At 37.3% G+C, this 23,882-nt stretch overlaps 1 protein-coding gene across 1 annotated transcript in view; it reads left to right on the top strand.

The window, feature by feature from the left end:
• Nucleotides 1-1,060: 1,060 nt before the first annotated feature.
• The window catches only part of myo3a (myosin IIIA), a gene marked incomplete at both ends in the record, with an annotated part of 47,062 nt that continues 24,240 nt past the window's right edge, over nt 1,061-23,882 (top strand). Inside the window, 16 exons of the mRNA XM_079259989.1 lie at nt 1,061-1,209; nt 4,422-4,487; nt 4,584-4,739; nt 6,813-6,909; nt 7,838-7,954; nt 8,085-8,189; nt 8,452-8,535; nt 11,083-11,285; nt 15,775-15,873; nt 15,994-16,108; nt 17,129-17,255; nt 17,695-17,905; nt 18,592-18,739; nt 20,961-21,114; nt 22,287-22,375; nt 22,468-22,597. Coding sequence (XP_079116115.1) covers nt 1,061-1,209; nt 4,422-4,487; nt 4,584-4,739; nt 6,813-6,909; nt 7,838-7,954; nt 8,085-8,189; nt 8,452-8,535; nt 11,083-11,285; nt 15,775-15,873; nt 15,994-16,108; nt 17,129-17,255; nt 17,695-17,905; nt 18,592-18,739; nt 20,961-21,114; nt 22,287-22,375; nt 22,468-22,597 — 2,050 coding nt within the window. The remainder of the gene's footprint in view (nt 1,210-4,421; nt 4,488-4,583; nt 4,740-6,812; nt 6,910-7,837; nt 7,955-8,084; nt 8,190-8,451; nt 8,536-11,082; nt 11,286-15,774; nt 15,874-15,993; nt 16,109-17,128; nt 17,256-17,694; nt 17,906-18,591; nt 18,740-20,960; nt 21,115-22,286; nt 22,376-22,467; nt 22,598-23,882) is intronic.

A 23,882-nucleotide genomic window follows, 5' to 3' on the forward strand; every position in this document is an offset into this window, starting at 1 on the left:
CACCGGTCTTCTAACACTCTCTCCAACCCGTCCAGATGTCCTACCTATGGTTTTCACTCATGAAAGCATCATGAAAACATCATAAAAACATCATTTCTGTGTGTCGGTTTAGGACATAAATTCTCCCCCAACTCTGTGCTGACCTGGTGTTGTTGGGAGATTTTTCCTCTTTTTTATGATCAGTTTTTGAATTTAGAAAGTCACTAAAGTCTGTTTATAAACGTGATTATTTTCTGTTAAATCTAACATTTCTTTTTGGAATCAATATTGGGATCAATATTGCATCTTTCGAAGTGAACATGAGGTTTTCCGCGTTCATTCCCTCTCAAAAGACTTTACCGTCTGACTGGGTTCCCAATGAAAACTACCATTAAATAAAGAGAAGCTTTCAGACATCTCATGCATTCTTATGAGCAATTTAGAGTAACCAATCAACCTAACATGCATGTCTTTGGACAGTGGAAGGAAGCCAGAGTACCTGGAGAGAACATGGAAACTCCACAGACCAAACCTTGCTCCAGCCAAGGATTGAACCAGCAACCTTCTTGCTGTGAGGCCTCAGTGCTAACCACTATACCACCGTGCAGCCTTAACCTGCTGCTTAATCTGCTAATATTTGGTGGTTGTAGCTAAAGCCAGAAGAATACATACTGCTGCATCTCCTGATCCACAACGCTGTGATTTGCTCCACCATACAACGTCCCAACACAGTGTTTCTTCTTCCAATGATTTTCCTGACTGCAGGAGTGTATTCATGTCCCGCTTCCCCGACTGCTTTTGCTTCATGGGAGAGGCTGATAGCACATCCACCTGTTCTCGTCTCTTCCTTGTGAGCTGAAGGTGAAAACTAATTGTTTATCATCTGCTGATTCCAGTGTGAAACACATAGAAACACTGTCACCCTAAAAGCACAGTGTTTTGTCCATTACTGCCTTGAAGCACACACACACACACACACACACACACACACAGATGCAGAGAGGCTTCCTCTGCCTTGAAGCTGTCCTCTGTTTGCTGTGGGGGTCGTGCTGCACTGGAGCCATCACACAGCGTTCCCAGAATGAGTCTGACTGCTGCAGTCAGAGCTCCAGGCTCTCTGTTCACACTCCTTCCTCCTCTCCTCTCACGACTGCAGGCTCGTACAGCTGGCAGCCTGAAAAGCCAAGCTGAGGGTTGGAATTCAACCACTCCCTGTCGCCTTTCATTTAGGTAGCAGAAACAAGATCATTAAGGCCAGCGTTCCTTAATGTGTGAAATATCACATGTAAATTTCATCATGTAAAAGTGTTCCTCTCCCCTGTTGTCTCTCAGGTAAAAACATTTGCCTCTAAGAGCTAAATTTTAAATAATATACATTTTTTTTTTATCAGTGGGAGGCGTAGGTTTTACCCTTCAATCAAACAGTAATCCTGCAGGTACATGAAGGCGGAAAGCAAAGCAGTGATGACGAAGCAGTTCTGCCAAAACGGCTGAATGGGAAACATTCATTTCTGAGGGAATTGCAGCCCTTTATGTTGACTAAGGACGCTTCTGAATCCAGGCCAGTAAGAGGAAGGACTCGTCCCAGATCCAGAAAATGCTACAAAATTCTGACATGTCACGTGATTTTCTCTTAAAAAACAACACAAGGAACACATTTACATCCACATAGATTGTCTTCATACAAATACTGAGTTTTTACATACAGTTATGCTCATATATATTCATCCCCTTTCATTAAAGAAAAGGCTGAATTTACAACAGTCACTCAAATAACTGGAGACTTAAAAAAGGAACAATAACTAAACATTTGCAAAAATATAACTTTGTAATATAAGACATTGTTTTTTCATTTAATTGATTTGAAGAAAGAAAAAAAAACCCAAATTGGTCCTGGACAAATTAGAGCACTTTTCTGTTGAACAGTGGGACAAAATACCTGTCAACAGGTGCAGAAATCTGACTGAGAGGAACAGAAAACACCTGACTGGAGCGGAAACATTAAACGATTGTTCAACTAAATATTAGTTTGAGTGATGTATTATGTAATAAATTATCCTATTTGTTTGCTTTTTTTAAAAAAATATTTCTATTGAACCAGAATTAGAAAATAATGTAATGATTTTCATAAAATTTTTATTTATTATTACTTTAGTCAATTTCAGCTTATTTTACAGGCAGCTGTTTTTTTTTTCCTTCTTTAATGAAAGGGTATGAATAAATATGAGCACAACTGTATGATCAGGCCACAAAACTACTCGTGTAATCTGGTTTATTTTCATTTTACTGGTAAAACTGTGGGATCAGTCACTGTCACAGACTAAACCAACTCCCTTTGCTTTATATTCTTTCAAATCAGGAAAATTTGCAATCAGTTTAGTTTTTTTGCGCGAACTCAAACATTTTTTGTTGAGCTGTCTGTAAAATCTCCTGGCTTTTCTGGATCTTTTCTGCCTTTTGTTCCAGTTTCTGCTTGAATGCTTCAGTAATGGTGAAGTCTGGTCTCTGGGGAAGAATTCACTCCTACATCAAACCCGTTTTTGGAAACAAACCAGGCTTGAAATAAAATGTTTAAACATAAAATTTGAAGCCACACTACTGGACTTTGGCAGATTTTCTTAGCGAGGTGCTTCATAACGACTAATCATCCAATCTTGCATCCTACCTCTTCTCTGAGCCCCTTCCAGCTTGTAAAAGTCCGTGTGACGTTGTCTCTTTTCTTGTACTGTCTTTTCCTTTATCTCTTTTCTTTGCTTCCACTGATGTCGTCTTGTGTGATGTTGCGTAATCCAGGATATATTTCTGTGACATGCACATCAGCAGTCGTAATAATAATAATAATTTCAGACGCTAGCACTGATTTTAGTTCTACATTTCACTGATCTAAGATTAATTTAAACAAATATGACTGATTAAAACATTTATAGATTCAATGCAAAGGCAATAAACTGATCTGATGTGATTAAATTAAACTTAACCAGAAAATTCCAGATGTGTTGATATAAAACAATCATTTATGGGTCGTTGTACCTGTTTTATTGTGTGGAAATGTGTGTTCTAATAAAAAAAAATGTTCTTTTTAAGTATAATTGACACAGAGTGTAATAAAATCAGAACCTAAAGAAATGCAGACATTTTAAGATGGATATATATATATTAAAAAGCCTGAATCAACCTTCTCTCATACTAACATCTTTTTGACCCTTTTAGCTTTAATCCAAATAAAAGACAGGACAAAAATGTGCACAATATAAAACGGCACAACAATTAAAACTGTTCATGATGGCCATGTGTGAAGAGGGAACCTTTCCTCCATTATTATGTGGAAGAGAGAAGATAAGCCTTCATTACTGCGGTGAACGTCAGCACACTGCGTCATCACACTGTGTTATAAACACAATATGCATCCTCCCACTTCCAGCCTTTAGACGGGTCTAAAACCTCAAAGTAGGTGTATAATTAAGTACCACATGTCTGACTTGTCTTCTTCACAAGTCCACAAGCCCCCTGCTTGTCCTCTGGATAAGAAAAACACTTTAATAGTCTCAGCATTAGCCTAACAGACTCCAAATAAGCGTCTGACGCATTTGCTGTCTATATTGGCTGTGTTGTGTGATAAACAGGAGATGTATGTCCTCTCATTACAGCAATCTATTGCTGCCAGAGCCTGCGTGCAAAAGGCCTTGATGCATTAGCGACGCTGACTTCTTTCCCGTGTGCCAGGAACCCGCTCGTAAAAAAGACATTTAAGGCAGAACAAGGATTTATAGTGAAGTCTTGTTGAGTTTAAAAGTGGAGTATGTAAGATTTTCAATATATATATATTTTTTTTTAAATTAACTAAAAAAATAAACTACAATCATAATTAGATAGTTTTTTAAACATGTAGGTTCCAGTCTGTCCATATTTGATGTGTTATTAAATTACAAGTTTAATTAATGACAAAGACCCTTTTAAATGTTTGCCTACCAGTAAAAAAAAAAAGTGCTTTTTGTCATTTGTCATTAATTAAACTTGTAATTTAATAACACATCAAATATGGACAGACTGGAACCTACATGTTTAAAAAAAAAAAAAACTAAATCTAATTATGATTGTAGTTATTTTATTAGGTTTTTTTTAAAAAATATTGAAAATCTTACATACTCTACCTTTAACGTCAAACCGGAAAGGAAATCTGCAGGAATTCAGTGTCTCATCAGGGTTGTTGTTGTTTATTTTTACCGTATGAAATCAGCTGGTGGATTTCACAGGTAGAGGGTCGTTAGTTACGGCTTGATCCCACCGCTGAAACGTCTCTGGATGTCCCTGAATGACAAATTGTTTCACCGTTAAGATTTCACTCCATCGTTCCACTCGGTGCCTTTGTTCTCCACCCCGCCTGCGTAAATCCCATCTCGTCTTATCCTTCCATTTATCTTTCCCATTTCTTCCTTTACCAGAAACCCCCCGCCCACGCTCCACCAGCCGGAGCTCTGGTCAGATGACTTTAATGACTTCATCTGCAAGTGAGTGTCTGGATAATAAATATTTGCTCTGATCGTGTGTGTGTGAGCTGATAAATGTATTTCCTTAATCCTACGTGTTCTTCTTCCACACCGCAGATGTCTGATAAAGGACTTTGAGCTGAGGCCAAATGTGCTTGACCTGCTTCAGCACGTCTTCATCAAAAAGACTGTTGGCAGAGAGAAGATCTTGCAGAAGCAGCTGATCGAACTCATTGATCTCAATCAGCAAATGGGAGTGATTGAAAAAACAAGGTATTGTCTCAAAGTTGTGTGTTTGATAGAAAAACTGAACCTCTTCCTGTTAGTGGTTTTATTTGCTGGCAGGCGAGTTCCCCTTCCAGCCAGATGTTTTACAAGCCCTGTCGCCCTGAATCCTGCACCAACTGCACTTAAAGTGCACCAAAGAGTGTGTAGTAGCCTCGCGTTTCTGCATTGTTAATCCTATTTCTGTCATTTAAGCCATCATGGAAAGACAGACAGAAGCACAGACAGTAATGACAGGTAACAAATGCATATGTGGCCTTTAGTAGGAGCTTTTTAGTCCAGTTGTAGTCGTGTTTGCACATGTATTTGCTGTCAGCTGCATGGGATGTAGACTTTTCCACGCTGTTATAGATATATTGTTGTCTGTGTAACAGCTGTCTTTATTTCTTCTGTTTCCTGAACATGTCGTTTATATTATTTTTACATCAGGTTTGATCATCTGATTCAGGTTTATGTGGAGTTACTACAATAACAGCTGCTAATCAGGGTCCTTTTTCCACCATCAGACTGGTGTTTTATTAAAGCTCAGTTGTAACCATGATGGGAAATTACGGCCATCATCAGCTGATCGAGTGATCAAACTGCTTTTATTACATTATCTATACATACTTAATTAAATTTCATGAACTTTAATGAGAGAGTTTAAACAATAACACAAACCTTTTAAATGAAAATAATTGCAGGAACTGAGTTTATATGATTGGCATTTTTTTGTTGGTTCCAGATGTTTTTCTGCATGAATATGAAGTTTATGGCAGAAATCAGCCTGAAATCTCAGAGGTCAGAAAGGTTGAGTGAAAATGTTTACAGTTCCAGCACCTATCATCCTGGTTAGGTTGGCCATAAAAATGTGACAGGAAATTTGCTGCTGATGTTTTAGCTTTTGTGATTCTGATTCAGGCTCTGAATAAAGGAGATATGTCTTGACAGGGAAAGGAGAGCCAACGTGAAGATTAGATCAATCTTTTAGTCATGTGCTTTGTCCATAATCAGGTTTTGTTTTGCAGCAGTTTGTTTTTATATTAGTGCTCATGATGTACTGAATTAAAACTAATGTATTTATACAACATATATTTATTTAAAGTAGTTCAAAGGAAGCATTTTTCCTTTCGGTTTTCCCCCGAAGGGGTCACCACAGCGAATCATCGCCTTCCAGCTACCAAGCCCAGTTGGTATGGTTGTGCATTGGCACATGTTTTACTGGTCAGGGCTTAGATAATACTTGTGTTTCCCTCGTGGCTGCAGCGTAGGGAGCAGGACTCGAACTGCCGCCCTTCAGGTCACAGGACAACCGCCTCTACCATCTGAGTCCACCCCTTTAAAGGAAGCATATTACATTTTTTTTATGCTTCTAAAGTTTTAAAATAGATATTTGTCTTTTCCTGCTTGAAATGACTTCATTTTAAATCATCGTTTATTTTTCTTGTCATAATGCATGCGACAGATCTGGACTGCAGGCGGTTCAGTTCAGCAGAGTCAGAGACTCTTTCACCATGGGGTTGAGATAATACAGTCTACATTGATTTGTTTGGACTTTTCAGCTCATTTGGACCAATTAGTTCTGGAGGGACTGCCTGAAGAAAAAACATAGTTTAAACAGCTTTCTCTCTGGTTGTTTCACACCACAGACACGAGTGATAAAACGGCCGTAAACTCAGCTGCCAGATAAGCTGAGATGACGTTGTCGTTCTTCCGTCTCAGATTCTTCAGATTTTTCATACCCCTGATATTTATGTTTCATTTTGTTACATAGGTAATGTCAAATGGGGCACGATTGTAATGTATGATGTAACTATGTTCACTGTAAAAAATAAAATATTAAGACTCTTCACAGACAAAGAGTTTTAGAGGCCAACATTAATGATTATTGCTTAGAATAAACTGAGACAATTTTCTAATAATAAAAACAAAAACGTTTAGTTTTTTTTCTAATTTGTTGTCTTTGTGCTGTTTTTCCAGTCAACCACGGCGTTTTCTTTTCATTTACATTTTTCACTCTGTCCCAAAAGACAAGGTTGTGAACGCAGTGAGTGACTCTGCTGTTCATCCTGTGGATTGCAGGCATGAACGTATCCACACTAAAAAAGGAAGCCACATGAAGACACAAACCGATGCAGACGAGGTGGACGACCTCGCCACCCTTGAGGTTCTGGATGAGGTAAAAAAAAAAAAAAAAAGAAAACTTTAAAACTCAACTTTCATGGATTAAATCACACCCAGCCTAAAAAACAATAAATAAATAAATAAATAAAACAAACTCACATGCATTTTCCTTATGAGACATAATTTAGAAGCAAAATAAACAGGTTTTCCAAAATCAGAAAATATGTTTGTTAAAACAATAAAAAATAATTTTTCTTACTTTTGTGCTAATTTGATTTATCAGGTCTAATTGCTTACATGTCCAGACAGACTTGATTTATGGTGGAAATGAAGAATTTGGGACATTTTTCATTTCCTTTAGTTTTGCTACAAGGCTGAATCTCAGTCAGTGTCTGTTTTTCCTTTTTGTTTGTCAGAGGAAGATGAATTTATGTCAAGACAAAGCAGCTGTTTTTGTCATTTCAGCTCATCAGTCATTATCAATCAAAACTGAATGATTAATAAATAGCTAATAAATCACATATAATGTAATATATATGGATTGTGTATGAGCTAGATCCATGGCTTAAACTATTGAGAATTACTTTAGCCTCCTAATCACATGCTGGTCAGTGGAAGACAAACACAGCAGCTTCCTTTACTGAAACAACACTTAAAGCAATTTATCAAATCTGAACGCAGCGTTGGTGCTTTGAACGATACAACCGGCCTCAGTTGCTGGCGGATATTTCTTCCCATCCTTCAAGCTGAGAAGCTCAGCTGTCGCTGATGAACCTGGCAGAGCGCCGACAGAAAAATTGATGACCATGTAATGAAAATAAAACAGTGACAAGTCGCCGGCTTTGACTTGAGACGAGCGAACACCTCAGGTGGCTTCCTGGAGGGTCTTCCTGCACTTTTCTCTTCTGGCAGTCATGTAGGTTTTTATCTAGAGCAGAAATACGATGCAAGTGGTGTGAATGGTGTTTTTTTTTTTCTGTCAGAACACAGTCACAGAGCAGCTTCAGAGTCGATACAGCAGAGATCAGATCTACACCTATGTGGGAGACATCCTCATCGCTGTCAATCCTTTCCATAAGATGGAGATCTACATGCCGCAGGTCTGTGAGGAAACACTCCATGCCTTTCTGTGTTATTTCCCCTCATATGTTCAATAACACCCTGATATAGCTTTATTTAGCCTCCTCTCACATGCTGTCTCTCTCCTACCTTTGTGAATGCCTCCTGTAGCACACGAAGATGTACATCGGAGCGAAGAGGACAGCAAACCCACCGCACATTTTCGCTGTGGCCGACATCGCCTATCAGTCTATGGTTTCATACAACACAGATCAGGTGAAATGCACTGCTTAACTAAATGTTCAAACTGTGTCCCAAACACAACACAACTGGTTTTAAACCAGGAGAAAACAGAGTCTGAGACCTCCTTAACCTCTAAGGATTGTTCCTATTGATGCACGTCAAAGTATTTAGTTGTTTTCTCTGTGAATTTATGTTTAATAAATCTGCAATCTGTTTAGGATCTCAGAGTGTTTGTTCTTTTACTTCTTAGCATGAATAACTGAAACATAATGTGACTCCGGCTTCCTGTCTGCAGTGTGTTGTCATCAGTGGGGAGAGTGGAGCAGGTAAAACCGAGAGTGCTCATCTGTTGGTGCAGCAGCTGACAGTTCTTGGAAAGGTGAGACGATGACAGGGGTGGAAAAAGTTCTGGAAACTGCAATTAAGTAAAGGTATCTTTATTTTTAAAGAAAGAAAACAAAGAACGAAAGTTATAATTTACTTTGAGTAAAAGTTACTTTCAGTTACCTGATGTAAACAAAAGAAGTGTCATAAATCCAGTCCAACAATGTTTTTAATAAACCAAGCATGTCTGTGCATTTTCCTTTCAGTGGGAGTCGAATGAAACTGAGGTAGATTAGCAGCGGAGAAGGACAATCTGTAGCATTTGGCATAAGTCCTGTTCAGGCTGATGTTTTCTATCTGCATTCAGTGGGGTTAAAATGTACCTGAGTAAAAGTAAAATTAACTATTTTAAAATTTACTGAAGAAATCACAAATTACTCACAAAAATTACTTAATTACAGTAATGTGAGTAAATCAAATCAGCTACTTTCCACCTTTGGACTGAACACATCATCATATATATATATATATATATATATATATATATATATATATATATATATATATATATATATATATATATATATATACATATATATATATATATATATATATATATATATATATATATATATATATATATATATATATATATATAGTATATATATAGTATATATATAATATATATATAGTACATATATATATATATATATATATATATATACATACACATATATATATATACTATATATATAGTATATATATAGTATATATATAATATATATTTAGTACATATATTTAGTACATATATATATATATATATATATATATATATATATATATATATATATATATATATATATATATATATATATATACATATATATATATATATATATTTATATATAACATATATTATATATATACTAAATATATATTATATATACTATATATACACATATATATATATATATATATATATATATATATATATATATATATATATATATATATATATATATATATATATACATATATATATATATATATATATACATATATATATATATTGGAGGAACTGCACATCTCATAAACTTACTATTCTTTTTTTTTCCATTTATAGTAAAGTATATTTTAAGCTCAATTAGCTCAAGTAACTAAATCCGAAATTATAGAAGCCGTTAATTATCAAATCTCCATCAATTGTGAGCTCCAAGCATCAGCTGAAGTTGCCATGGTGATACTGAGTGCAACATCCTTTCTGACTTAGACTAAAGGAAGGACTTCTGTGACTACTGCAAAGTTAAAAAGAAAAGGTGGTAACACTTTACAATAATGGTACAAATCACATACTTAAGTAATGCGTAACTCATGATGAACTAATGTATTTATTAATGAAGACTTTATCATGAATTCCTGTTGCTCATCATGAACTAATGATGATCTCAATGTTGATTCATGTTCTTACTTGACCCCTAATTAATCATCAGTTGATGAATATTAGTTCACTGTTAATTTATCAATATATCAACAAATTTGCTGGTTTAGATTAAAATATATAATTTAATTCCCTGCTACTTTTATTTTAATTTTTATTTAAAGCAAGACACACTCAAAGAAGTTCACTTGGGTAACATGGATATGTAAAAGCACTTGGAGTGATTATTAGGGTTTTTAAATGATTGTATTAATACATTTAAGAAAGATATGACACTGGTATGTATGGAAATGCTTTATATTAAATACATAGCTGCTTTAGTAACAACAAAACAAACAAACAAAAAATACAATCAGCATTTATTAATAGTCACTCAAATCGCTTTTGCAGCCATGTTCACCCAAATTAACATCTTGCATGTGTCTTTCATAAATACAAATAAAAAAGAAAATCAGTAGCAGAGAATTAAACATGTTTCTATTTAAACTGGCAAATATGTCATCATATTGATGAATTAACAATGAACTGATGTTCATTAATTGATGATCAATGAAGGATCAAGTAAAGACATGAATCGTTAGCTCATGTTGAGCAACAGGAATTCATGATACAGTTAATAAATACATTAGTTCATCATGAGTTACACATTATGTAAGTATATGATTTGTACTATTATTGTAAAGTGTTACTGAAAAGGGAAAAGTGCCAGTTTTTTTTTTTACTATAGTGTGAAATTTTTGTGTACTGTCAAAACAATAACAGCGATAAACACAAGTTTATAATTGCAGTAAGGGATGGAAGATCTAGCTAATCTGCCCTTAAGCTATGCATGTGTTTGCTACCTGTCAAGTGTATAAGTGGAATTATTTGTGGCTGTCTCAAGCAGAGAGTGTTTGTTTTCATGTTAGCTGACAGACAAATGGCAGCTTGTCTAAACAAAACAAAAAGTTGATTTCATGCCAGTAATCCCTGTTAGATATTTCAGTCTAACAAACCTACAAAGTAAAAGCACCGAGCGTTACAGCAGACTGGAGATATTAAGAATATCCCTCCTAAAAACCCGTCGGTCCAGTCAGTTTGAGCTTCTTCAGATGGAGGCGTCACTCAGCACGTCATTTCTGGCGTTGACTTCCATCGTTATGACCTGAATGATGCTTCCTGCAGGCCAACAACCGGACGCTGCAGGAGAAAATCCTGCTGGTCAACAGCCTGGTGGAGGCATTTGGAAACGCCTGCACCGCCATCAACGACAACTCCAGCCGCTTTGGCAAGTACCTGGAGATGAAGTTCACCTGCGGCGGGACGGTGGTCGGAGCCAAGATATCTGAATATCTGCTGGAGAAATCCAGAGTCATCCACCAGGCGATGTAACTATCCCTTCCCTCTTTCCATCTCTGTCTTGTCTTTCCCTGTTCTAACCTTTATCTCACCCTGACCTTCATGGAAATGTTGGTGCAGAGATCGGTGTGTATTGGACCGTCTCCCTTTATTTTTACTTTTACCTCTCCATTTTAAACTACTGACATTTGCTTTCAGTCTCCACTCACTCCATCTTCTCTTCTTATCGTGTGTCTGTGGAGCAGACTGGGTCAAGCGGAGGGGCAGACTTATTTCCTATGTGATCAAAGATTGCAGTCTAGCAAGAGACCTTAGTGGAGCTTCAAAAGCAGACTCAAGTATTTCATTAGGAGACAGACTGGCAGCTCAGAGATGCTTTGATTTGGCAGTGAGCAGGATGCCGCAGCATTTATTTACCTTGTTGTTGCATTGAGGTAGTCAATAATAATAATAACAGATATATTTTCTCTGATCTTTGATCGTTCTTTGCTGCATGTTTCAAAGCCCAATGGAATATTAAAATTTATAGAAGGCAAGAAAAATTATCTTTGTGGATAAAATGATCATATTTTGTATTTGTTGTCACATATAAATTAGTAGGTGAGGGTTTGGAAACACCTCCTTTTTCTAAATGAATAGTAAGATGTGTCAGGATCTTTGATCTACTGTGCATGATGTCAGTATGTTGAATGGTCATAATGAGGTTTAACCTTTTAAAACCTGAGTCCAACCAATAGGAGGACTTTTTCAGAATAGATGGAGCCAAACTGTGGCCATTTTCATTCTGCTTAACTTTATTAGTTTGCCATTGTGTTCAGGTTTACAGCTATGGCTGCTTCATTCCAAAAGAATATTCACACTCATCCTGAAAGTTTTTATTTGGCTCAGTTAGTTTGTTAGTTTGCTTTTTAGGCCAGCCAGAACTTTTTTTTCCATCTGTCGATTAACCATTTTTGTTAGAGATGTCTGACATTATCACCAAATTGATATTATCGGCCGATATTGACATTAAAAGGTAATATCAGACATTATCGGTATGGGTTTTTATTTTGTATTGACATATTACATATCAAACTCTTCAGCTAAGTCTCCTTTAACTCAAAATGACAAAAAATAAGAGATATCATGTATAGTTTTCTAGATATGTCTGTTTATTTGACACGACTTGCTTAAAAAATTTTGATATCGGCTAATATCGGTATCAGAAATATATATCGGGTATTGGTTAAAAAGCCAACATTGAACATCCCTAATTTTTATTAATCATTGATTTTTTTTTTCCCCAGAAGATCACAGCCCTGCAAGTTTTTGATGTTTCTCAGCTCTAACACTCCTTTTTCAATAAAATGATCCAACAGATTATTTAGTTCTGCACAGTGACTTATTCATTTGAATCAAATGTGTTGGAGCAAGGAAATATCAAAACGTGCACACTGAAGGCTGACATACACTGATATTGTAGCAGAGAAATACTCATTTCATGATGGGTATTTAACTTTTGTGCGGGGGCTTAAAAGACAGATACAGGGCTCAAACAACTAGACGACACATTATTAACTAAATTTAGACTGTTATCTAACTTGACTTCAAGCAGCCAGTGATTAGAAGTTATTGGTAAACTGAACCTGATCTAAGTCCTGTAAAGTGTTTTAAAATGTGCTTCTTATTAACACAAAAAATTCACTAGGGTGTTAATGTATATATTTCTCTGTAGTGGCCCACCACCGAGCACGGGGCATTGCAGAGGTTCCTGTGTATGTATTCGTCAGGGACACTAACACACAGTGATGAAATACTGTATATCACATTTTAATGGTACTGTTACCATTATCTGCTTATTGATCAAGTTCTCTATCACTTCTCCAACTGATTCTTGACACATTTGTCAACAAAGAAACAAGTACATTTTCAGCATCAACACAGCTGCTTATTGTTTATAACATTTGTTTGACAGGTTTACTGTTTGAGCCCAAGCAACAACCTCCAGCGGTTAAAAGTGAAGCTTATGAGGAAGTGCATAAAACTGCAGTTCCCCCTTCATCCACTAGGGGCTCCAAAACAGAGCGAATCTCCACAGACTCCCATGTTAAAAAGACCAACTTCACAGCAGAAATAAACATGTTTACAGCCTGGTTCAAAAATCCATTTTAGGTTTAATAGGTCAGGTTTACCTGCATGACAACTGTGGGGGGAGTGAATTTTTTCCTAACTCGCCCGTTTAAATGTAATTTAAGTTTGAAGTTCGGCATATTTAGGGACGTGTCATTTTGATTGACAGGTACCCAATCTCTTGCTTCAAGTCAGAAGAACGTAGAACAACTGTGGTTTTTAGCCGGTTAACAACGTGACTTAGTTTTAGCCCGCTTACCTCCGTTAGCTGGTTAGCTCCTGTTATCTCCGGGTTAGCTTGGTTAGCTCTTAGCTATCGGCAGCTTGGAGTTCGCTCAATGTCAATCATCCACCTTGATGCTCACAGCCCCCCTCTCAGCTCCACCTCTTTGCCCATATATGTATTTTTCGGGCGACACAACACACTTTCCCCTGCCAAGAAGGCGATGGTAGGAACCGCCCCCTGAGCTATAATTCACCTCTTCAGAAACCTATGGGTGACATAACAGAGGCTCCATCCATCTTTTTATATACAGTCTATGTTTGAGCCTCAGATCTGTTTTGAAGTCTCTGAACTCTGGTGCATAACAAAATAGTTCAGCGACTTTTAGGTTTTATGCAAAATAAATCATTTGATTTTCCAATTGAGTTGTAGCCAACTTACCACCTTCATTCTTGGAAGACTTAGAGATGAGACTCAGTCAGCTTCTTCATATGTGGTTGAATTCTAAGCACTTTGTTATCACGCTGTCTTTTTTACTGTTGTGTATTCTTTCAACACACTCTTACATTTAGTAATAATTTGTTCTAGGTTCAGGTTTATGGATTTATTTTTTTTACATTATTGAAAAGTAGCGTTTAATACAGCACTTGTGTGAGCACCGGTAGCCTCCCAGCCTGGCATTCAGGTGAACCCAGCCGGAAGACGTCACACTTCAAACAGAAGAGCAACTATTTTCTGGTTTCAGATGAGAATCAACTTTTCAGGTTTGGAACCTGAAAATGTTGAGACTTGTGTAAAAGCACTGGCTGGCTCTAGATTAGGTTGGGGAAAGAGCCACTAGTGCCAGCTCAGTGCAGATAATGTGAATAAAAGATGAAACATAATAGTTTAGAATAAAAACATAGAACTAGACAATCATGATCATTTTACTTTTTCGTCACAGAAAAGCACTTGTTTAAACAGTTGATCTTATAGCAGTTTAGATAAGTACCAGCGTGCAAGTCATCTTTTCTCCAATCTTCCTTTTTCCTGCCTGTGAAGGAAATGTGATTAAGCTTAATTAAACTTTCTGCATTCCAAATGCTAACGTTGGTTACACCAATGTGCTCTCAGTCAGCATTTAAAAATGGAGAAAATGTCATCTGAAATCGGTGCACCTGCTGTTGATGAGCTCAGAGAAACAATTTTTGATGGTCAGGAAAGTTTGGGACCATTTCAACCCATGATGGGGGTGGGTATCAAAACAATAATCTGCTTAAAGCGACAGAAGTCACACAAGTGGATGGACTGAAGGGCTAAATAAAGACCAAGAACACATTAAATGTGGTTGAAACAGCTTTTGATGAAACATGCTGAGCTAATTTTGTGGAGTCCCTGAATAAAAGTAAAGAGCTTGAGATCAAATCAAAATCAAACTTTATTTATAAAGGCTGTCTGTCCTTTAGCCGGGTTCTGCCGGAGGTTTCCTTCCTGTTAAAAGGGAGTTTTTTCCTTCCCACTGTCACCAGTGTGCTTGCTCAGGATGGGAGATTGAGTTGGACCCTCCAACTCAATCTGTTGGTTTCCTTATATAGGCTTTTATGAATTGGCTTTCATTGTGTTTTTTTTTTCTGTCTGTAAAGTGTCTTGAGATGGCATTGTCTTGATTTGACGCTATATAAATAAAGTTGAATTGAATTGAATTGAAAACAAAGAAAATTCAACAGCCCCTCCTTTCTCACACACTCATACACACACCCAACATCAATTTCCAACACTTGTCTAAAACATCACGCAAACACTGACCTACACTGCAAAAACTCTGCCTTAAAAAACAAGAAAAAATATAGAAAAATTAGGTAAATGTTGCTTACAATAAGATAAATTATCCGCCAACAGAACAAGAAAATTTGGCTTGTCAAGACTTCCCAAAACAAGTAAAAATACTCTTAAAACAAGAGGAAATCTCTGGCATAAAACCTAAGAATTATCTTACCTTTAAAAAAATAAGCATATGTGTACTCAATTTAAGATTTTTAATCTTACTTAGAGTTCAGTTTTTGCAGTGTAGTTAAATATTGCTGAGCACAGATGAGCCCGCTAAGGAAAAGTAGGAGATGTATATGTTTAGTGCTTTAGCTACAACACAGACATTATGTCATACCAATAAAGTTGAATTTATGAATTGCATTTTTATGTTTGCACAGAGGAGAGAGAAACTTCCACATCTTCTACTACATATACGCCGGCCTTGCTGACAGGAAAAAGCTCGCTCACTACAAGCTCTCGGACAGCAAAACACCAAAGTATGTTCCAACGCTCCTTAGTCCTTTTCTCAAGCGCCGTCATTTCCTTCTCACTCTGCAGACGCTCTGCTTCCTCAGACCCCATGTCCTAACCTTTGTGTCTCCTTTTTTTATCTGCAGGTATCTGTGTAATGAGCACATTAAATTAGGGCCGGATATAGTGAGCAACCCCTTCTACAAGGAGCAGTTTGATGCAGTGGAGCAGTGTTTCAAAGTCATTGGATTCACCCTGGAGGTATAAACTACTGCATTAAGTACTGGACAAACAGCTAAAAGAGACCCGACTTCAAGTTTTTACAGCATCCCCACTTCCTTATCCTTTCCCTTTTATTCATGTGAAGTTTGCTGAGCATGCATCAACAACAGAGAACTGACTGATTTTTTTTTACTATTTATTAATCTATTTTCACATATTTAACTCGTATGATATGCAACGCACATGTAGTCCCCAGGGTTGTCTGTGATGGAGCATAAACTACAGGCACGTGCAGACAGTCAGCTGTTGATATTGTGAAGCCTAATGATCCTCAAAGAACTGATTGCTCTTGGGAGCCGCGCGTCAATAGTACTTATCCTGTAATCGCTGCTGGAGGACCAGCTTCTTACTCTACATTTTGAGTGCATCACGTCTTTAGGGAATTTTTACAGTTCATAAAAGAGAGAGTTTGACACCATTTTATCAATTTTGATTAAAAGTTTTGGGACCTTCACTGTCCCGTTAGAGGGAGTCAACTTCTGTGTTGTCCTGCTACATAGTCCATTGTCAGACAGAAATACTTTGGCATACAGACAGTTATGGTCAACTTAGAGTAAAAGCCCAAACCATCAGCCCTTCACTGCTGTGCTCTATGCTTGGTGTGACATCTTTGTGGTTATATACTATATGGGGTTTTCTCCAAGCATGATCCTGTTTATGTTAAAACTCTTCTACTCACATGGTTTGTTAAGATGCAACTTTGCGAACCAAAGCCATGCAGCCATGCTCTTTTTAGAGAAGACAGTCATGAATTTTTACATTTAAAACTCAGGCTTAGAGAAGTCTGAGATGTAACGTCAAGATTTTTCTGCAAATTTTTCAAGCGTTGCATAATTGGACCTTGGGGTGAACCTGTTGGAACGTGCACCCCTGGGAGGATTAGCTACTCTCTTGGCAATTTTTCACTCGTCAATAATCTTCCTCACTGTAGAAAATGGAAATAGAAACATTGGAAATGGTCTTATAACTTCCCTGACTGTTCATTTCTTATCTTTGTAGGAGCTGGGAAGTGTTTACAGCACGCTGGCTGCCATCCTCAACTCTGGGGACATTGAGTTTTCTGCAGTTGCCTCGGAGCACCAAACAGACAAGAGCAACATCTCCAACATTTCTGTCCTGGAGAACGGTGAGACGAGACAGTGTCTGATGACATAAACTGGACTGTATATTTCCTCTCCCTTTCCTCCTCCTCCTCCTCCCTTTTTGTTTTTCATCATTAACTCTGCTGCAAGCTCCATTTGGAGTGGAGATAAATATAGGAAATTATTGTTGTGAAATAAATTATATATCAGTAGAGACATGCTATTCCAGAAAATCATTACCAAATATCCATTTTGCAATAGCTAGATTTTACACGCCATGGTGTACCTAATCTTTTTTTAATTTAAAAAACACGTTCTGGTTGGTAATTTGCTAATCTGTTTTGATTAATTGCATTAATAAAATGTGCTGGATAAATGTCTTTCTAATTCAGAATGAGGACAGCTGAGGCTGCACAGTTTCATGTCAGAAATGTACTTAGAAATACAAACTTTTATCCAATCGTCTCTGTCATGTCCCACCAGTGGCGTCTCTGTTACGTATCCGCTCAGATGAGCTCCAAGAAGCCCTGACATCCCACTGTGTTGTGGCCAGGGGAGAGACCATCGTCAGGCCCAACACGGTGGAAAAAGCAGTGGAGGTGCGGGACGCCATGGGCAAAGCTCTCTACGGCCGCCTCTTCAGCTGGATTGTCAACCGGATCAACACACTGCTGAAACCTGACAGCCAGCTCGGGTGAGATCAAGAGCAGAAAATGTGATGATGTCATCTCAGGTGACATATGTGATGTCATACTTTTTCTAAACATGAAGTATAACATAAGTATAGAAAACAAAAATCCCAGGAGACCAAGAGAAAGGTGGAGACAAACTATCATTCTTTTACATCTTTAACATTTCAAGGAATATATTGAAACAGTAACCAGTTAAAACTGCTGTAACGTGTTGAGACTGGTTAGCTTAACCAAAACACAAGAGAAACCAAAGAAGACTAATTCCTCACCTTTCCTTTTAATGACCAAGTCCATCACCAGTTTTTTTCTTCTAAATTTTGCTATTTAAATTTATCTTCTTCCCAATGATTGGTGCCTCTATCATATAGTGCTGGGCGTAGGAGTGATGAGAGACCCAGCTTTGCTTGTAGCTGTGTTACTGTCAGTGAGCTATGTTCTGATTGGTTGACAAGCAGTAAAAAAAAAAAAAAAAAACTGTCAACATTGGCTCGCTTTTGCACATGAACATCTATCTGTGATGTGTAAATGATCATTTACAGAAGGGGGAAGAAAAAACAATCATATTCTGTGATGATCAAATTGTAAGTGTGAGGAGTCACACCCTGTGAGAGGCTGAAATTATGCATGGCAGTTGACGGGCTAAAGGCTAATTGCTATTTCCTTTCTTTTTCATTCTTGTCACCCCCAGAGAGGATGACAAAGGCTTGAACATCGGCATCCTGGACATCTTTGGTTTTGAAAACTTCAAGAAGAACTCTTTCGAGCAGCTTTGCATCAATATAGCCAACGAGCAGATCCAGTTTTATTTCAACCAGCATATATTTGCTTGGGAACAGGTATTTCGCTGCGGGATAGCCCACATTAGCATGCACCGTAACCCAGCACTGAAATCAAAGATAGTTTTTTGTGTGCTTGTATCCCTTCTAAAGAGCACTTTGTGTGCAGTTTTCACACTGGCACCATCTCTTTTCCATCTAAATTGTGATAAAACGTCATTGTTTGTCACCTTAAGAGAGACTTTAAGGGTAAAATATGCTGCTGTCTGTATTTACGGCAGAATGAGATTCTCCGTTCTCCCCCGATGCAGTCTCGTGGGAGTGTTTTGCCTTGAGGGGGTCAGAGAATGGTTTGCTAATGTTAAACGATTTGGACTCACCCATGGAGAGGTGCTATAAATCATCCCAAACAAGGGTCAATTAGGAGTTGAAAACACTTCATGTTGGACTTAAACTCACTCTTGGGAATCACTGGAACCAGGCCCAGAATTACATTGTCCTATATGGCAAACACATATACTCTGGACGTATGGGAAATGCACTGTACTATGAGATTAATAAGTATCACCTACAGGAGGTCCCCATGCGTATAGACTAATTATGTGGTAAGGTTTTATCAGTGGATCACATGCAGTACCTCCATGTTTGCACATGCTGTTACTTATCTGAAATCTCCCTGACTCCCTGTTTCTTTCCCGACCTGCTTCATTCACTTCACAGTGGTAGTTTACACTTGAATAAGCAGATTGATTTGATGTTGTTACTTCCAATTTATGCCTTTTTTTTCACTGAGCTTTAGCCTCTTCTAATGCTGAGTAATAGCAGCTCTGAGTCACCCTGATGTGCTCAAGTTAGCTAAATATAAAGTGGAGCACTAAGCTCACTTTGTCCTCCAGATCTGTTTTATTTGAATAAAGAGACAGTGGTGTCAGCAAAGCTTGAACACAAGGCTGCTAACTAAGAATTCAAGCATACAAAATAAATAAATCTAAACATGTTTTTTAAGCCTTTATTATCTAAAGCTTTATTTAAACCGCTTTCTACTGAGGTTTCCAAAAAATCCCTAAGCTGTCCTTTAAAAACATTAAAAAAAAATAAATAAATAAATAAAAAAAATACAATTAGGCTAAAATACGGAAGTTAAACGTTTTGTTTTTATGGTAAAAGTGTGTAAAAACATACATACTGTGTGTGGCAATGGATGATATGATCGTAGTTGATACACAAATGTTTATCTAACCCAGTAAAGGAGTGATGGTACCCTGTCCAAAGAAAGTTAAAGCAATCTTCTACGACTACAATGTAGGTTCTAGGATCTGTGGAGGAGAGCAGAACTCTGTATTCAGAAGGTGTAATGGTATATGTAATTCAATACAAAAACAGGAGATTGTTTATATTAAAAACAAACAAAAAAGATTTAATTAAACAACACAAAATTGTTTAGAGTGAAAAGTTAGTGTAATGTACAGTATATACAGTCCAATATCCTGGTTTTAGGAGCCTTAAATGGGATGTTTCTGCTGTGATCTTCACAGTAGCCAAAAGCACAGGGAGCTAGCTAAGCTCGGTCATCTGTAAAAATCTGGTTATGTGTGGTCTGGATTTGGGGTCTGCTTTCTAGTAGATTTCACAGATGTTGTACAGAGGCATGGAGTCAACTAACAGCTCATTTATGCTCACACAGTAATACACATACCAACACTGTTGAAGCCTTCAGTCCATGCTTTTTGTTCATTTTGTGTATTTTATTTTTTCAATTGAAACCATGGGTACAGCATTGCTTGATCACATGCTAGGTCACATGCTAGATCGTATGCAACCAGCAAAAAAGAAAAATCACAAAAAGTGGCAAAAACCAACACAAAGAATGACCAAATTTTTAGATTTTTACTGTCAGCTGAAATAAAAATGATTGTGAGTTCTCACTTTGATCTGTTAGGCACCTACAGGGAACCTAAATGGGTCTTTTGCTGACAATGGTTAATGAAGTGAGTTGCCTACGTTAGTTACAGTATTTTCTCGGTTTAATGTGGTTAATGCAAAAGCACGGAAAGAAACTAATAAAGGGACAACGTACACCTAACTTAAATACACAATAAAAAGAAATTAGAAATAAATCAGGAAATGTCATAATAATACAGACAATCATTAGAAAAACTGTAGTTTTTAGACACACTGAGAAAAATGGGAAGGAATATTTACAGCAACATCCTCCTAGCCAATGCAAAGAAATTGAGATGTGCTATGAACCCGTTTTGAATGATGTTTTTTCACCTTGTAGGATGAGTACCTGAATGAAGAGGTTGACGCTCGGATGATCGAGTATGAAGACAACCGACCACTTCTTGACTTGTTTCTGCAGAAGCCAATGGGGATGCTTTCCCTTCTGGATGAAGAGAGTCGTTTCCCTCAGGCCACTGACCAGACACTTGTTGGTCAGTTCATCATATTTTGGCCCTGAGAAAGAACAACTAGTAACTGGGGCAGGCTCTGGCTCTACCTGCAAGCCGGAGTTAAGCGAATAAGTGTGTACAGTCACTGGATTATCAACAATTAAGAAATATTATATTTTACCTACAATAAAATTCATTGACTGTATAGAAAAGATGGACGGAGCCTCCGTAATATTACCTGTAGGTTTCGGAAGAGCTGAATTCAAGCTCATTGGCGCCATCACCATCTCGGCAGCGTCACATGTGCCGTCAATTGCAGATAATATAAAAATGGCAAAGAGGTAGAGCTGAGAGGGTGGATGATTGAGATCTACTGAACTCCGACATGCCTGTAGCTAAGAACAAACTGAGCTAACAGGAGCTAACCAGCTAATGGAGGTAGGTGGACAGAAGCTAAATCACGCTGTTAGTCGGGTAAAAACTGTGGTTTTGCAACAAACTGCCTTTCAGCAGCAGGATATCGGGTACCTGTCAGTCAAAAGGACACGCCCCTAATTGTGCTGAATTTCAAGATGAAATTACTTCTGAACTGAGGAGTTAGAAAAAAAATTCACTCCTCCCACAGTTGTCATAAAGGTGAACCTGACTTATTAAACTTAAAATGGCTTTATATACCAGGCTGTAAACACGTTTATGTCTATGGGGATCTGTGATGGACTGGCGAGCTGTCCGGGGTGTACCCCACCTTTTGCCCAAAGACTGCTGGGATAGGCTCCAGCTTCCACGCGACCCTTTATCGGACTAAGAGGATAGGATAATAATTGAATGAATGAGTTTGCTCTGTTTTGCAACCCCTAGCAGATGAGGGTGGAACTGCCAAATTTGGCCTCACTTTTAGCCATTAGATGCTGCCGCTTGATAAAACTCCTGTCCAGAAAATAATATTTTTGGAAAACGGGAAGACAGTTTTTTTGTTTCTCCTTAAATTTAAACAGCATGACAGACTCTCAGGTGAGGACTTTTTACGTGCCAGGCTTGAACATAGTCAATTTGTTGCTTAATTCCTGCTAATCAAATCTGACATGAAAACAAAAAGTGGCAAAACCAACACAAAGAATGATCAAATTTTTACATTTTTATTGTCGGCTGAAAAGAAATTGTGAGTTCTCACTGTGATACAAATATTAACCAAGTCCATCTATTTGGTATTTTAGAGAAATTTGAAGATAATCTAAAGACAAAAAGCTTCTGGAGGCCAAAGAGGGTGGACCTTGGTTTTGGGATTCACCACTATGCTGGAAAGGTAATTCATCTTTTCTTATTCTAATTTGTGCCATTATAGACTGGAACCAGTTGACATGTCTCACTCATGCTTTTCCTTCCCATCAAACTCAGGTGATCTACAATGCTGCAGGCTTCTTGGCCAAGAACCGAGAGACACTACCTGCTGATATCATCCTGCTGTTGAGGTCTTCAGAGAATGAGCTCATTCGCAAACTTGTTACACATCCTCTCACCAAAACAGGTAAACTAATCTTACAATTTCACTTTTTGGAACATAAACAAGCATCCAATGAAACTGTTTGTGAAGCAGCACAAAATATATTCTCAAACTAAAACAACAGGCTATTGTTTACCTTTATATCAAAGTATATTTTTAGCTTTCATATTCATATATATATATATATATATATATATATATATATATATATATATATATATATATATATATATATATATATATATATATATATGTATATATATATATATATATATATATATAAGCCAGCATTGGCAGAATTAGTATTGTTTGTTGGCACCCTGCTCAGTCAGAATTAAATCACAAAGTCGGTAATCTCTTAATCGCCCTATAAAAGTCTTTAAGTTGTTGTATCAGGCATTTGTGTTTCATGACCCTGTAAGGATGTTGTCATTGACCTGATTAATGATAACTCTCTTAACAAGAAATACATTCAGCCTTTCCAAATTCTGCCCCACTGAGTTTAAAATATCAACAGAACTATTTTTACAGTGTTGAGCAGAACCAGAGCCTATCATCAGGCATATTACAGTCTAAATAAACTTTATCCAGTCTGATGAATACAGTAACCTTCATGTCCTCTTGTAAAATTAATAAAATTAATAGATTCCTCATGTTTTCTGAACTTTTGAACACACAAATAAGTTATTATTGTGTACCTAGTGTAATATTTCCTCACTATCACTCAGTGAGTCACTGTTATATTTACTCACCAGAGTTTGAACGACTTTACACACACACACACACACACACACACACACACACACACACACACATAACTCGCTTTACACACACTCTCTCCCTCAAACTACTTTTGACTGCCTCAGATAAACCTAGAAACAAACATATAAAAACAGAAGTAAAGTTCCTGCGGTGATCTAGTTTCAGCTTCTTCAGTTTATCCGGATCAGCTGTTGAAAGGTTGCAGCTTGTAGCATCATCAAGGCTTCTTCGCTGGAAGCTTTCCATGACAGACTTTCTTTCAACAGTAGCTAAAAAATTACCTTAGTCTTATCCAAAAACCAAGCCTAATTCTCCATGTAAAAGACGTACAGGTGGTCCACGGGTTACGTGGTTCTTGACTTACGTTGTTTCGACTTTACAACACTAATTAAACATAAATATAAATGAAAAAATAGAGCAAGCTTTGAAGTTACAAGGTTCTGTATAAGCACTTACGACACGTGACACGGAGGCTGATAAAATGCCTCAGCGGGTGTATATTTATTCTATTTTAATTGAAATGTTTATTTTAATTGCCTGTACTGAT

Source organism: Telmatherina bonti, assembly GCF_933228915.1.
Source record: "Telmatherina bonti genome assembly, chromosome: 20".
Classification (NCBI taxonomy): domain Eukaryota; kingdom Metazoa; phylum Chordata; class Actinopteri; order Atheriniformes; family Telmatherinidae; genus Telmatherina; species Telmatherina bonti.